The sequence below is a fragment of the Coffea arabica genome, chromosome 11e (genome assembly GCF_036785885.1).
Source record: "Coffea arabica cultivar ET-39 chromosome 11e, Coffea Arabica ET-39 HiFi, whole genome shotgun sequence".
NCBI classification, from domain to species: domain Eukaryota; kingdom Viridiplantae; phylum Streptophyta; class Magnoliopsida; order Gentianales; family Rubiaceae; genus Coffea; species Coffea arabica.
In genome coordinates this window covers 60,195,978-60,211,156 of record NC_092331.1, presented here as the reverse complement: position 1 = coordinate 60,211,156, position 15,179 = coordinate 60,195,978, and the positions used below count along the sequence as shown (strand labels likewise).

The following is a 15,179-nucleotide window of genomic DNA, read 5'->3' as shown; positions in this document are numbered from 1 at the left end:
AAATCACTGCAAAATTAATTAATTAATTTTTTTGAACAAATCAATCCTGTTGGAAAGGTGTATTTTAGAAACACAAAAAGGTACGAGTGGAACAATGAACATGTTGTTGTTCATCGTTTCCTTTTTCTTTTTTTTTTTTTAAAAAAAAAAACCGAAAATAGAAAAGGCCTTTTCTTTTCTCACAAGTAGTGGGAAATTCAATTCTGAAGCTTGTAAATGGATGTATCATATGCCCAGAACTGTTGTACAAAGAAGAAAAAGAAAGAAAGATTGTACATAAGAATTTGAGGTGATTTTCGTTCCATGCATTTTTTGTGGAGTAACAAGTAGTAAGGTTTTTACTTCTTGGTAAATGTTTTTACTTTTATTACGGGTAGAATTTGTAACCCGAAAAAGCATGTAGCTATTATAATTGATGAAGAATTCCAATGGGTTTGTTTCCCAAAAAGGAAAGATATATGGTCGGATTAAAACATTGATGAAAACAGAGTACTGAAACCTTTTACATTAAGCTCCCCAAAAAAAAAAACTTACATAGTAGTTGTATTAATATTATGGCAAACTACATAATGTGACAGCATCATTTAACCCGTACACTGCAAGGTGGGTGGGGCTGCAGGTTATTTTTCAGAGAAAGGAGAAAGAAAAGATTTCAGGATTATTAAATGGACCCTATGAGAGAGAATTCCATCTATGCCTTGAGGAGATAAGCATCGAGCTCCTGGAAATTCTTGGCTGCAAAATCCTTGATGATGTCTGGGTTTGGAATTTCATCGCTTGTCTTCTCAAACTCACAAATCCATTTCACCAAGCTCCCATCACCCTTTGGACTCACGACCAGGGTGGCCTTGAAAAGCTTGTAGAATTTCAAGAGATCCCCCTCGATCACACTGTACCTCACAGTTTTGTTCCCTTCGTCGACAAATTCAATCTTCTCCTTCGAGAAAGTAATTTCCGGGGATCCTATACAGCGGCAGATTTATATTAAGAACTTTCAGTGACATTTAATCTAAGTAGATGCATATTCTCTCCAAGAAATCGCCAGACCAGAATTCTTTATCCCCACCCTTCTGCAATTAATCGCCTAGCCAAATACATCCCTCCTATAACAATGAATACCAGGGAAGAATGACATAATGTGCCGGACATCAAGAGATGACCATTAAGTTCATGATGTATAATTAACAACCATTATGGAGTTTAATCAGTGAACATACCATGCAATTGTGAATAAAATAAGCATTACACCAAATTTAGCCTTTTAGCATTGACCAATTAATTACTCCATGAAAAGCGTCTGGTCCCTATAAAATTTGGATTTGGGAAAAAGCTAAAAAGACAAGCAGAAAGGAATATCCCAAGAGTAACCAAAAGTTGTCCTACTTATTATTTACTAACATATAAGTCGACCGCTTAATTACCTTCAGCATACTTGACCAAACGAACAGAGCCAACTGATTTTCCATCACCTTCAAGAACTTCAATGCTCTTGTACTGATTAGGGCAGGCCTTGGGGAAAAGAGCAACGGAGTCCATGATGGCATCCCAGAACTTATCTGCTGAAGACTTGACCTCCACTTCCACATCTAGTTTCGCTGCCATTCCCGATTCTTGTTGTGTACTAGTAATTGATAGACTAACAAAGAAAGTGAAGAGCAAGCTTTAGAAGACTGAGCTGTGCAAGAACCTTGGTGAAGCAGGCATATATATATATAGAGGCAAGTACTGAATAGTAGTACTAAAATCAATGTCTTGAATGGCCCCCATTTTTCATATTGGCCATTAAAAGCTAGCCGTCTACTTCATCTGCCACCACTCACCAGTCACCAGCGACCAGACTATGAGATTTGCACACTTCCATGCCTTCCTAGCAGTAACATGTATTTATTTCTTTACGGCAACCGTTACCATTCAAGGCTTACTAATGGTAATGGGTGAATAAATCTGTCGAGTGTTTCTTTACGTTACGTTTCTTGTAACAATGATGGTGTCTATAGTCTTCTGGCTGAATAGGGAAATTTTCACTGGGCAATTTGAAGCAAGAGTAATAATTCAAGTGAATGAAAACGTAAACAATCAATTTTTTGTTTGTTTGTTATGAGCTGTTTAACTGATTCAAAGTCCAAAGGAAAAGTCAGTGATGGATATTCATTACAACACTAATATTTTCTTAGAATATGCCACTATCGTATTAGGAAGTAAAGTGAAACAAAATATTCCGATCATGGCAATATTGCAAAAGCTACAACTCTTCCTTCACTTCTCTTCAACTTTTTAGCTAACCTAACCAACCGATCTTGAAACCAAAGCCATTATTCAAGATCTGAAACTTATAATTGCCCATTTACGTGCTTTTTCTTTTAAAAGAGCCAATTTTAAGCTGCTTATAGCAAAAGTATTGGAAATGATAACACTCTTACCATCACATTTCTTTTCAAACGACTCTATAGAGAAACACTAATAATAAATGCATCCATCTTCGTACCCAGACAAGAAAGAGAAAGAGAAGGAGGGGGGCCTTGGCGGGCTAAGCCATCTATCTATCTTCACTCAAATCACCAGAGAGTTTGTGATAAAGGGAATTAATTACATATGGAAAATGAAAAGTCCTTGTCCTTGTGTGAGTCACAACTGACAATTCAATATGAACCGTTAGCTTAATTTTGACGTACAACACCAATCTATGACATAAAAAAAATTTCCTGATTTATTTTGTCCTTCCGTTATGGTTGGTCTACTCTTCTAAGCACTGGTTTGGAGCTTCCTTTCCTCATGGGCACGTTATTCTTTGTGAACAGCAGTTAGAAAAGAATCTGTTATGAGTCAAATCTGGAAGAAACATCCATCCCAAACGTCCAAGTCATTAACCAAAACAGTTGAAACTCTTCAATTTTGTTATTGAAGTTTCATTGATCCATTCAAAGGGAACATTGAATTCCTGGCCTCTCATCGGTATGGGTTTGGGAAATTCATTTTTATTACCACAGCGGTCCGCCCTTTTAATAGTAGTGCCAGCAATAAAGATGCCCACAAAAGTGGATAGACGCAGAGTGGTGTCCCACAAATTAATTAATGGCTCTGCGGTTCCTTTTTTTTTTTTTTAAAAAAAAAAAGAAGGCATTTTGCTTAGAAATTAAAATTCACTACTCTCAGGCAATCTAGGATGAGGAGGATCCACAGTTTCCACAAAGGTAGACCACTTACGTTATCTCTTCGCGGGACTAATTTTAACGTAAATTAGATTATTACTTAGTTCATGGGACCGGAATTAATTCACTGGCTTGAATGGATTGTTTCACGGATAACACAATAATAGCGATAGAGATGTAAACTCTCTCCAAAATAGAAAATATTAAGCGGGGCCGGGCTTTAAAGTACACCAATCCATACGCGGCCTCATGATGCAGCTCAAATCGCTCAAGCCCAAACAAAGGCCCGTAGCTAACAACAATCAAGATAAACAAGGCTCAACAGCTGAGCTGCACTACTGCCACCTCCGGTACTAAGTAAGCACTGACGTCGGCCTTGGAACTGCCAAGAAAAATCAAACACCATTTTTCGCAATACATTTTCGATCCGATATTAGTATATCATATAATTCACTACAAATTACTTGTACCAATTTGTTAAGAGATGCTATCTTTTTTTTTTTTTTTTTTTTAAAAGAGAGATGCATGTTAGTTGCGATCATAATTTTGGGTGTTATCTCGATCCCATTTTGAAGCTATTGAGATTATTACTCTACTACAAATCATGCTTCTTCTTCTTTTTTTTTTTTTTAAAAAAAATACTACAAATCATACTTATAGTTCATTAAGTTAAAAAACAGCCAAAAAAAAAGAAGAAAAAACACACTCTCTCTAGTGCATGGAAATAACTGTTGAATCCGATTCTACATTTTAGATATTTTGTTTTTCTTTTTTAAGATGCCCTGTTGGATTTTGAGTAAACTTTTTCCAAGATACACTTGTATTCTTTGGGTTAGAATTTAAGCTGACGACGGTAGGTAATGAAAGAGGTATAATTTTTATTTATTTAATTTTTTTTTTGTTAATGATTGCTGGAAGCAATTAATCCAGAAAGTCATGCAGAGGCATCAAAGTTTCTTGCCGTGCTTTGGTTGAATCGGATATGTCATCCATATCTTAAACAAACACACAATATTAGGGTGTGTTTCGATTGCCATTTTTCCAAAAAAAATTGTTACGTTTTCCGCGAACACATCTTCCAATTACCTTTTTACCTCACATACATAAAATCGTTACAGTAATTTTTCTACAAAAAATCCAAAAAAATGCAATCCAAACAAGACCTTAGTTTCTCACACGACGACTCGCCAACAATTGTCATGAACGTCCTTTTTCAAACCACTAACAGCATAAAACAGCCCTTTTTCTTGCTTACTAAATTCTAATTGCAACACAGGTAAATCATATAAAAGATTAGAAAGTAATCAAAATGAAAAGGAAACAACAACAACAATCTTTTCCCAAGTCACACAAAATCGTAAGGAGGTGAGGCTGCAGCTCCTCTTTCCTTTTCAGAGGTACCTCCCTTACCCCACCACACCACACCACCCCCCTCTATCAAAGGTAAGCAACCGGTTTGGCCATTTTATTCATTCCTTTGTTTACTTTTTCTTGTTCATCAAGTGAGATTTGCAGGTTGTTGGCTGATTGGTATTACTACATTTTTTTGAGTATTTCTCAAAGCTAGTCTCTCAGTTCAGTTGCTTTGTACGCACTCCTACAGGATTCTGATGCTACATAGTATCAAATTCTGCTTATACTTAATATCCTTCTCCAATTCTCTCAATCTGTATAATCAGCACGACTCCGGTTCAACACCAACCAGTCTATAATGAGGTAATGACCATCATCTTAACTTCTCTTCCTCCATATTTTTGTGAGCCAGCTTTGTAAGTTCTCATTCTCCTTTTCCTGTTGCATAGCATAGACTGCCATGAGTATAGCCCTTCACTCTTCAACTGAATGCGTGCTTTATTCAATCCACAAACTGGAGATCATCTTAAGCAAGAGTTGTCATGCCGTTCGGTTTGGTTTCAGCGTGGAATAAGCGCCGCAGAAGCAAGTCTGAAGATCACATCAATCCTTGTATGTTTCAGTTTCTAATATCTCGTGTTCTTCTACTCCTGTTGCGTTACAACTTAGTTGTTGCACCCATGCAATTCACTTGCTTTTTTGGCCATCAATTCTTTAATTTCTGCTTTTCCTTTTCAGGGGTGTATAAACCAGTGGAATGTTGGAAAATTGAGGGCAGCGCTCCACCTGCAAAAAGACACCATGGATCAGCAGTTTTCACGCTTAAAGAAATGGAAGAGGCAACACATTCTTTCAGTGAACAAAATCTACTTGGGAAAGGAGGATTTGGTCGAGTCTACAAGGGTACTTTACGGTCTGGAGAGGTACATTTGCTAAAACATAAAAAAAAAATTTCTAGGCAAAATTGCTCGTGCACATCCATGGTATTATGTTTTTTCACATAAAATTGGTGGTCCAATTGGAGTTCGATCTTTCAAGTTCACAACAATAGTTGAAAACAAATGAAGAAAGAGGAAGACCAAAAAGTATGGTTTATAAGAATATTTTTTTCAAGTCACAGATTGTAGCAATCAAGAAAATGGACCTACCGTCATTTAAAGCAGCAGAAGGGGAGCGCGAATTCCGGGTGGAAGTTGATATCTTAAGCAGATTGGACCATCCCAATCTTGTATCTTTAATAGGCTATTGTGCAGATGGGAAGCATAGGTTCTTGGTTTATGAATATATGCCACGAGGGAATCTGCAAGATCACTTGAACGGTTTGTTTGTTTGTGAATTCTGCACTACTTCTCTAAACTTTTGTGCTTGAAGATGTATTAGTCTTACAACAGCTTCCAGGTATTGGAGAACTGAAGATGGATTGGCCTTTGAGACTCAAAGTGGCTCTTGGAGCAGCAAGAGGACTTGCATATCTCCATTCCAGTTCTGCTGTCGGAATTCCCATTGTACACCGAGACTTCAAATCAACCAATATCCTGCTAGACAACAACTTTGAAGCCAAGGTACATCCACTTCATAAAAATCTCCAAAAGATTCCAGCATGATTCGTAGGAAGTGCTTTTATGATATAACAATTGTTGCAAGTTCTGGCGTTTTTGCAGATTTCAGACTTTGGACTTGCAAAGTTGATGCCAGAGGGCCAGGAAACCTGTGTAACAGCAAGAGTGCTGGGTACTTTTGGCTACTTTGATCCAGAATATACGTTGGTACGTATCCATAAAGACAAAGGATTACAAATTTTATCTTCTATTCTCCATAAATGAAAATAGGAATTTCTCTTCATTATATAAGATATCAGCACTAGAAAACTAGAACTCGAGATTTTTCTGATTTCTCTTCTATCAACACTAGAAAACAATAGGCTTTAACCACTTCATGTTCATAATTCCTGTTTCAGAACTTAATGCCACAACCATTTAAACAAAAACTTGGAAGATACTTTCAACCGATCAAAAGATAGAAAAAAATAAACTAGCAGCCTTGCAACAGTTAAATTCTTTTAACTGCATAATAAAGTGTTCCGAGACAAACCCTAACTGTTTATTTTCACTTAAAAACGCATCATGCAAAAGCACAAAGAAGTGCAATTAAAAGGAAGAATAAGCAGAAACAGAATTTCAGAAGCCAAGTAGGCGGCAATTATTGTGATTATTCGCTTATCATCTTCTTTCTTCTTTTCTTATTTCCCCATTGCCCCCTCTAATTTTTTGTTTCTTGGTCCAAAGGGAGACTCCAAGCCTTGTTCTCTTTTCTTATTTCACCATTCCCACCTCAATTACAAAAACATACATTTAAATTAGCAATTCTGTTACAAGGATGTTTTATTTATTTTCCGGTCTTTTGTATACAGATTAATGCAGTTTCCCATGCCACCTTGATCTTATGTATCTGCGTTTTTTCTACAATGAACAAGGGATTTACGCCTTTCTTTTTCCTTCCTTTGAAAACTTATGAGATAAGAAAGTAATACTATCAAGGGTTGGTTCTTACTTGGTTTCATTAATTGGCAACAAGGACTGAGCCTTGGATCTATCTACCTTGGCAACAGACAGGAAAACTCACTTTACAAAGTGATGTTTATGCATTTGGAGTGGTTCTGCTAGAGCTTTTGACTGGACGGAGAGCAGTTGACCTGAACCAAGGACCAAATGATCAGAACTTAGTACTGCAGGTAACAGCAAATGCTCATTGTCATGGTCATGACATGACAAAAACAGTTCAAAATATCTCCATAAAAGCCTAATAGCTGCTTCATGGGTGCTGCAGGTTAGGCACATATTGAATGATAAAAAGAGGTTGCGCAAGATAATTGATCCAGATATGAGCAGGAATTCATATACAATGGAGTCTATAGCCATGTTTGCTAGCCTTGCATCGCGCTGTGTACGAATTGACAGTACTGAACGGCCCTCAATGATAGAATGCGTTAAGGAGCTCCAACTAATTGTCTACACAAATTCAAGGGGACTAGGGATGACACTGCATACTTTCAGAATGATTTAAACAAACAACAATCTTTTTCATACAAAAATTAGAGATGCATCATGATACACCGTGTAAATGATCTTCCAGCTAAGAAGACTGTACTGCAACCTAGAATCTTCAAAGTTCAAGAAATTCTTAAGATTTTTACAAGCAACCCTCAGTTTATTGATTGGTCATATATGATAAACATACTCATAGGTGTCTGAAGGAAGATGGTATTTTTATAATTTAATGACTCAAAAAGAGTTTCTGATAGACAGCCAGAAGCATCAGGTGTCATATTTTTCCTTCTTTTTTTTTCCTCTTTTAGCTTCACCATTTTCTGATAAGGTATTTCTCTCGTGTAATTTGAAGATTTGTACAACAATGTGAATAAAATCTGAGACATTGCTCGTCTTTTCCTTATGTATAATAGAGAACTATTCCATAACATCCTTTCACGGATTGTCATGGGAAACAATATTGAAGTGAACTGTAGTAACCTTCAAACAGAAGTACATAATATCCTTCTATGAAATATATGGACCAGAAGAGTTAACAAGAGCTATCGGCTTCCAAATAGTTCGCGTATTGTCACTTGCTTTATAGGTTCCACAATGTTCTTCAGGTTGTCCAGAGAGTAGTTAAACAAGTTCAGCAGTAAATAAGAAGTTTACAGGACTGGAGTTTCACATATAAATGGTAGATTTAACATGTTAACACGTTCAAGAATCCAGGTTTCACTTGCTTGTCAGCCAGCAAGCAGGAAAGAGTAAAAAAGAAACATGCTCTAAAAGCAAACAGCTCGTTTGACAAGAATGTCAGAATAAAGTGTAGTGGAAAATAGCTATGAGCAAAAGGTTGAAACTCAATAATAAAATCATCAAAAAGTCAGCTAGGAAAATCTAGTTGCCCTTCCAATCTAAACCTATCTAATGATTATCATTATCAAAATTAAAGCAGGCAATAAATGCAGAATCAATTAAAGAAACCAAAAAAAGAACAAGTAGAGTCACCTGAACAGATTTTAATCATATAATAGAGTTATGTTACAAAAGGTCCGATGACTTACAAGCATCTGCCAAGAAGATGCAATTATAATTTCAATTACAGCAAGCAAAAGCTAGGGAAAGAAACCAAGTATGCACAATGGGTTTCTCTAACGAAGGCAATTAAGTCAGAACGCTTTAATACCTCAAAAAGTACAAAATCATTTTGACTCTCCATTTACGAATAAGGTTCCTGGCTGTAAGTATCCATTTCAGAAGGGCTAGTCAAGACTGGAATTTGCTTGCACATCAAGTGTTTACGCCTCTGCAATGTCAGCAGGACTAAGATGGTGTCTGTCCTGACAATGCTATATCCTGCTTTTGTGTACATATTCAAAGGAGCCTCATCAATCATTCTACAGTGTAAGTAAACATCCCTCGAGGAAGTCATATGAGCAATCAATTCCTCACTTGCTTTCAGTAAATGCCATCCAATGCCCCTCCTGAAAATTTGAATTCAACTTTCACTCACAATAATGTTGAAACAATTAAGTTATAGTCATCAAACAACAGCAACACAACACAGCAAGACACCGATGCAATGGCAAGACAAATGAAACTAACAGCCCCCAGGATATACTGCTTATCTTTGCAGTGCAAGTAGGATATGCAAAGTTGCTGCCTTAATGCGGACGGTAAAGTTTAAACATTTGTCAATATAAGGTGCAAAAGGTCTTTCAAAATTCAACACGTACTCAGAGTAAGTCAAGGAATATCATTTACTGGAGAAACCAATCCCTTTGTATTGGTGTTTTTACACAGGAACACCTAACCCTTTCTAGCTGATATTTCTTTTTCTTTTTCTTTTTTTTGAAAATTACGAAATTATACAGACAACAGGGGAGAAATACTAAAAAGTGAGTTTCTCTGCTGCCCTCCATTGATGGTTTGTTATAAAATTTTGTCATCCACATATAATAGAAGGAGTAACAATTTAAAATTTCAAAGTTATACCTTCTAAGTGACTCCTTTACAGTCATATTGCTTATATATGGAGAATTTTTGGGAGCAGTAGGTGTAGGAGGAGAAGCATTAGCACCCTTCTTGTTAAAGCACACCTCAACTGTCCCAGCTAACTGTAAATCCTCCTCTTCATCCTCCTTATAGAAACCGACTAGTGTTGCAGTATGAGGCATTAAAGTCCTCCTCTCAATCAGATACTGCTTCACCAAATACTCCAAGAATCGGACATACCCTTTAGGCAACAACATGGATTCAGCAAAAGTCTCGGACAATAAACTAACCGTCATATCCATTTCTTCTTGATCCATCATTCTTATGTACAAAAACCCAGATTTTAATTCCTGAAAATACCTATAACTCTCAAGAAACTGAAGCTTTTCAAGCTCTTCATTAGTAAGAAATCGCCCTGTTTGAAGTGCATTCTGGAGGGTCGGCGTAGAAGAGGTGGAAGAAAAAGAAGATTGGGAGGTCGAAAGTGGGAAGATGAGATTGAACGCTGTGTGTTTAGGGAAGACGACAAAAGGGTGTGTCCTTTTTGGGGTAAAGATTGGATTTTGATGAGTTCTGAAGTGAGGGATGTGATAGAGGTTGTGGTGGGAATGAGGCTGGGTGCCCAAGTATACGGGAAGATAGGATGTGGAGGCGATTGCCATTGAAGAAAGAGCACTTAGAAGTTGCAGAGTTGAGATTGATTTTGCAGTGGAAAGGGAGATCAGATGAGGTATGGAGTCTGAAGTCTGAACTGGACAAATGGATAGACTTCTGTAGCAGCAAATATTAATCAATCCTTAACACTAGGCAGCGGGAGGTTTTGCTAATTCAGTAAATTCCATGTTCTTTATTATCAAATTGTGGATTCTTCTTATAAATCAAAAACAGGTTTGTTACATATAAATGCACTATAGGGTTCTTCTTAAACCTATTATGGAAACGTCCCAGAGTTTTTCTTGTTCTTTTTATTTTATTGTTTATTTGGATGACCCCATGGGATTTTTTTTTCAATTTTTTTTTATGCTTTTGTCATTTTCTTTACCTTTTTTTTTTTTTGGTCATTTTCTTTACCGCATCAAACAATTCCGAGTTTTACTGTTTTACATGAACAAAGAGAGTACTCAGACAACTGAAGAGAGGTCAGCAGAACTTCATTTCCATTTCCATTTCTTGTTCTTTTTTTTTTTCCAGCATTTGACCTATTGGCATGCAGAATAATTAACGGACTAATACGTGATCTTGCTCCTTATTATTGTCCTCTTAAATAGTTACTTGACCTTTCACATCTCCTTTTGGCTTTTGTATGCCGGCTCAAAAGCAAAATCATCCAAATGACAAAAAATAGTGGTAGGCAAAATACATGGTACATGACGCTTAAGAAATAGGGTGTCTGAACTTTGAACCCTTTCGCTTTCTTGGGTTACATGGAGAATGTAGTGAACCATTATAATCACTGTATCTTTCTATCCCTATCTAAATGTTATTTCACCTTATGAGGAGGCTAGGAGCATGTTAAAAATTACAAAAGTTTGACTGTAAAAGCGTCCTATGTTAGGTAGAAAATCAGTCACAAATTGCCACGCTCCAAATGATGTGCTGTACAAAACAACTCCGATATCTCTACATTACCCTTTCTCATTCTGTTTTCCTGATCTCATGGCGGCCAGTAATCACTCGCAAATGGAAGAGGACAGCATCACTGCACATTCGTTTTCAAGAACAGGATGATCTTACCATTATCTACTAAACTTCAGTTTCCCGTCTTTTCATGATTTCTAACAAAATCTCATTCCATGTATCGATAGGCCCTGGTAAACACCAATGCACACAGTCATTCTGTACACGATCTTTAATTCCATTGGCAAATGGAAAAGGATACAAATACGGCCCTGGATGGCCATCTGCTCTAAGGAAAGATAATGCAGACACATCTACATACTCAAATCTCAAGCTACCAAACTTCTTAGATTTTTCTCTTGCTGCCTTAACTTCTTTAATCCCTATATTTCTCATTTCTGCGTCCATCCCTTCTAGCTTCTTTTCACTTGCATTATAAGGCTTTGTTTTGGGGCACGCCCCAAATTTATCCCATTCCCCTTCGAAGTGAGCAGGTGAAAATGTAGTTACAAAAACATCAGTTGCATTGCAACTAGATGATCTCTTCCTGTCAATTATTGAATTAACGGCTGTTTGATATGCCTTGCCATAAACATCATAGAATCCAATTTCAGTGCAATTTTGATCAGAGCGGTAGTGGCAACCTAGTATGGTACCATTATAATAGTACACTGCCCGGTGTAAAAACCAATGCCCCACAGATAAAACTATCATGTCCAGATGATCAATTTCCCCTGCCCATTTCTCATCAACTAAATCCAAGTACAGTTTATTGTAATTTCGCGTGATATCAATCTCATCGGATTTCTCGATGCCTTTTACAAGAAATGGTGACCAAAAAATGGACACGGTAACATTATGAGAAGGGAAATGCCATTTGCGAAATTTGTTATCCTCACCATAACTACGAACAAGCTTAGGAGAAGAAACAGTGGTGATCATGCAGAGCAGGGATTCCAATTGGTTTCTAGCAACAGAATCACCCACAAAAGCCAAATGCTTATTGCTAAGGTATTGGAGAAATGTCCGAGGCTCAAACCTTGGCAATTTGCATTGTCTTGGCTTCCATCTCCAGTAGAGATAATCTTTGTCAGGCCTCCCATGGCTCATGCAATTCTGGCCATCTTTAATTGTACCACAAGTTGTCCCATTGTACAGAGGTCCCAACTTGTCACGTATCCATTCCCCATTCGAGTAGTCACACGCAGTTGGAGCATTAGAACTATTAACATCTGCAAGAAATCAAGACAGAAGCTTTTGTTCTCATACATACGTAAAAATTGGTGACTAATGCAAGCCTGAAAATACAGGAAAATGACAAACACATGTTGCCTTTTGATTATTGTGCATCCTAGACCAATGTACCTTGCGAAGGAGAAGGGGAAGTGGAGTCATTGTTGATAACGTGATTTTTTGCATGAAGCTGACTGGATGGAAATGTACGTCGCGAAGGAGGAGAAGCGGAGTCATTGTTGATAGCATTATTATTATTTGAATGAAGCTTACTAGATGGAGAGCGTAGGAAGGGTATTGGATGAAAACACAGATGAATGAGGAGGAGGGGGAGGAGGATGGAGAAGGTCCAAGGCAATAATTTTGTTAATAACGAGTTAGATTGATGTTTCAGTGGCTTTTTAGAGCCCATCTCTGGCTTCAAGTTAATATGCTTGTTTTCTTTTTTTTCTTGCGCGCTTTGCTTATGTTTCCATGCTTTTGGTTTTTGGAACTAGTGGCCGAGAATCCCACTATTTTTGGTTGAGAGAGAGAGATAAGAGGGATGGAGGAAGAAGATCAAAAGAAGAGAAGCTTGTGGGGAAGATTCAGTCAAAAGCCAAGCAGAAAATCCCATGTTATTTGGACAATACAGCTTAACCTGGCCAGTTTTTGTCATCTTCACGTAGTAACTGATTGATATCTAATTGATTAATCTCATTTTTGTATCTTATGGATACCCCCAAAAAAAATAAAGAAAATATTATTAAATCTCTGTACTATACATCCACCTTCCTAATCGAATGTCCTTTTGCTGAACTCTTAGTCTTAACCTTATCTCTCGACTCTTTGACCATAAAGTTGGAGACGAGCTGCTAGTCCGCCATTAGTAATTGTTGGGATATCAAGTGTGAATCAATATCCCACATCGGAAAGAGATGAGTAGAATGAGGAACATATAAGTGGGAATGATCCATAGACCCAATGCCTTAAGGTTTTGGATTGGATGTGGTGTCAAGCCCATGGTTGTGGTTACCATTCTACCTCATGGTTAAATTCTCCCCTTATTTGGCTCTCTCTGAGCCCAACAGTAATTAGTATTGACCTGGAGGGAGACTTTGGGGGAAAGGTTTGCAGGACCTTTGGCATAAACCCAACTATTCTTGGACTACTACAACCAATAACTTGGACTGGTCCAGGAACCATTTTGAAGGCCTAAGGGCTCCTTTTGCTGGTCCAGGAATAATTGTTGGGAAATGCACGATTTAACATTTCAAAATGGGAAAAGGAAAAAATCCCATGCTCACATGTAGAGCTGTTAAGTCAATCGAGTAGCTCGAAAGCTCATTAGAGCTCGACTCGTTAAGGCTCGAGCTCGGCTCGTTAATTTTGGTTAACGAGTCGAGCTCGAGCTCGAAACATGCTCGTTTAGTTAACGAGCCGAGTAAGCTCGGCTCGTTTGATACTCGAGTAGCTCGTTAGAGCTCATTAATGAAGGGCATATTTGTCATTTTAGAAATCAAATTTATAAAAATTAAAAATTATAGATTTTTATTAAAATTAATTTGCACGAGCTCGAGCTCGAGCTCGTGAAGCTCGACTTGTTTGTGATAAACGAGTCAAGCTCGAGCTCGAGCTCGAGCCACATGTACATTTAACGAGCCGAGTTCGAACACATTTTAAAGCTCGTTTTCCTAACGAGCTCGAGTAGAGCTCGGCTCGAATTAAACTCGAGTCGAGCTCGGCAGCCAAATACTCGGCTCGACTCGGCTCGATTAACAGCTCTACTCATATGGGATTGTACAAGTAAAAGATAGAAATTGAACCCAATGTGGCAACTTAGCCCAGATGACTCCACACTGAAGTTTTGCTAACATAGAATTCCAGTGGAGGATGTATCATCATTCTGAAGACATTAATGTATTTCTCCCCATGCAATTTGAAAAGCAAGTTTATAATAAGCTTAGCTCGAGTGTTCTAAGTGCTTCTTCGGCATGGCCATTGTCCCCTTCCAGCTCCCATGCATTTTCTTCATATTAGCTCTCTATTTTAGTCCTTCTGTTGCCCATATTTCGCTCGATTTCTATGACAACAGCTGCCCTGATCTTCCTGCTATAGTTCACGATGTGATGAGTGCAACTGTTGATCAAGATCCAAGGATGGTGGCATCAATTATCCGCCTCTTTTTTTCACGATTGTTTTGTTGATGTAAGTTTTTCAAGGCCTAATTCACATAAAACAAAAATATATTGTTCGAAAAGAAACAGCGAAGACGACATATCTGAACACTAAATATAAGTGCTGTATTAAATTCGTGAATGTTGACGTTTCTTTATTGTAGGGATGTGATGGATGATACTGACATGGACTCGTTCTAAGGGGAAAATTCCAAGATTATGATGAATTCTAAAATCATTCTTCAAAAGGGTAGATTGTGACGTATGATTCCAACAAGAGAGATCTTTGTAATGCGAGCTTGACATTTTTCAAATGCGGTATGACTGAAATTACTGAGTTTTGATTCACATTTGAGCAAAAAAAGGATAGCATTTTCTCACTTGTGGTTGCTGACTTTTGTTGCAAAAGATGACAAACATCTGTTAAAAATTGAAACTTGAATTATGTAGTCGCTATTCTCTTGATTGAAACAGAGAGTTTGCTATCCTCGTATTTGAAGAATACGAACTCTTAGAACTACAAACAACCCTTTTGCGAAACGATTTTTTAAATCCATGATAATGTGGGGATTTGCTCTCGTTCTTCTTCGGCGATTTTGCTGATTACACGGTGACAATGAGTAATATAAATTCCTTAACTGACA

The 15,179-nt window shown here is 37.6% G+C and overlaps 4 protein-coding genes across 6 annotated transcripts; 1 reads left to right on the top strand and 3 right to left on the bottom strand.

Moving 5' to 3' along the window:
* Window positions 1–433: 433 nt before the first annotated feature.
* LOC113718785 (MLP-like protein 423) lies at window positions 434–1,694 on the bottom strand. Its single transcript, XM_027243699.2, has 2 exons — window positions 1,422–1,694; window positions 434–963 (listed from the first exon to the last, which is right to left on the bottom strand). Exons 1-2 carry the CDS (start codon window positions 1,600–1,602, stop codon window positions 692–694), a joined length of 453 nt encoding a protein of 150 aa, XP_027099500.2. The 5' UTR covers window positions 1,603–1,694; the 3' UTR covers window positions 434–691.
* Window positions 1,695–4,593: 2,899 nt separating this feature from the next.
* On the bottom strand, window positions 4,594–10,412 carry LOC113718631 (GCN5-related N-acetyltransferase 5, chloroplastic-like). Of its 2 annotated transcripts, XR_011825449.1 has the most exons (5): window positions 9,530–10,412; window positions 8,721–9,018; window positions 7,053–7,194; window positions 5,651–6,210; window positions 4,594–5,288 (listed from the first exon to the last, which is right to left on the bottom strand). XR_011825449.1 is itself a non-coding variant. In XM_027243519.2 (2 exons), exons 1-2 carry the CDS (start codon window positions 10,189–10,191, stop codon window positions 8,754–8,756), a joined length of 927 nt encoding a protein of 308 aa, XP_027099320.2. In that variant the 5' UTR covers window positions 10,192–10,412; the 3' UTR covers window positions 8,539–8,753. The 2 variants fall into 2 exon arrangements, 1 of the variants encoding a protein (XP_027099320.2); XM_027243519.2 differs by lacking the exons at window positions 4,594–5,288; window positions 5,651–6,210; window positions 7,053–7,194 and having other exon boundaries at window positions 8,539–9,018.
* LOC113719396 (probable serine/threonine-protein kinase PBL28) lies at window positions 4,975–7,944 on the top strand. 2 transcript variants are annotated; one of them, XM_027244608.2, is made up of 7 exons: window positions 4,975–5,114; window positions 5,241–5,425; window positions 5,623–5,821; window positions 5,901–6,064; window positions 6,164–6,268; window positions 7,111–7,233; window positions 7,329–7,944. In XM_027244608.2, exons 1-7 carry the CDS (start codon window positions 5,045–5,047, stop codon window positions 7,563–7,565), a joined length of 1,083 nt encoding a protein of 360 aa, XP_027100409.1. In that variant the 5' UTR covers window positions 4,975–5,044; the 3' UTR covers window positions 7,566–7,944. The 2 variants fall into 2 exon arrangements, with proteins under 2 accessions (XP_027100409.1, XP_027100407.1); XM_027244606.2 differs by having other exon boundaries at window positions 5,045–5,425.
* Window positions 10,413–11,272: 860 nt separating the features above from the next.
* LOC113718630 (xyloglucan O-acetyltransferase 1-like) lies at window positions 11,273–12,791 on the bottom strand. The gene is made up of 2 exons (XM_027243518.1): window positions 12,512–12,791; window positions 11,273–12,378 (listed from the first exon to the last, which is right to left on the bottom strand). The coding sequence occupies exons 1-2, from the start codon at window positions 12,789–12,791 to the stop codon at window positions 11,273–11,275; spliced, it is 1,386 nt and encodes a 461-aa protein (XP_027099319.1).
* Window positions 12,792–15,179: the final 2,388 nt, after the last annotated feature.

Bases quoted from the DNA above. Each gene is read 5' to 3' on its own strand.
- LOC113718785 (XM_027243699.2), bottom strand. From the start codon at position 1,602: ATGGCAGCGAAACTAGATGTGGAAGTGGAGGTCAAGTCTTCAGCAGAT. The intron at 964-1,421 runs GTAATTAAGCGG...GCCGCTGTATAG, and splicing joins TTTGGTCAAGTATGCTGAAG to GATCCCCGGAAATTACTTTC.
- LOC113719396 (XM_027244606.2), top strand. From the start codon at position 5,045: ATGCCGTTCGGTTTGGTTTCAGCGTGGAATAAGCGCCGCAGAAGCAAG. The intron at 5,822-5,900 runs GTTTGTTTGTTT...AACAGCTTCCAG, and splicing joins TCTGCAAGATCACTTGAACG to GTATTGGAGAACTGAAGATG. The intron at 6,269-7,110 runs GTACGTATCCAT...CCTTGGCAACAG, and splicing joins TTGATCCAGAATATACGTTG to ACAGGAAAACTCACTTTACA.
- LOC113718631 (XM_027243519.2), bottom strand. From the start codon at position 10,191: ATGGCAATCGCCTCCACATCCTATCTTCCCGTATACTTGGGCACCCAG. The intron at 9,019-9,529 runs GTATAACTTTGA...TCAAATTTTCAG, and splicing joins GTAAAGGAGTCACTTAGAAG to GAGGGGCATTGGATGGCATT.
- LOC113718630 (XM_027243518.1), bottom strand. From the start codon at position 12,791: ATGGGCTCTAAAAAGCCACTGAAACATCAATCTAACTCGTTATTAACA. The intron at 12,379-12,511 runs GTACATTGGTCT...GATTTCTTGCAG, and splicing joins TTCCCCTTCTCCTTCGCAAG to ATGTTAATAGTTCTAATGCT.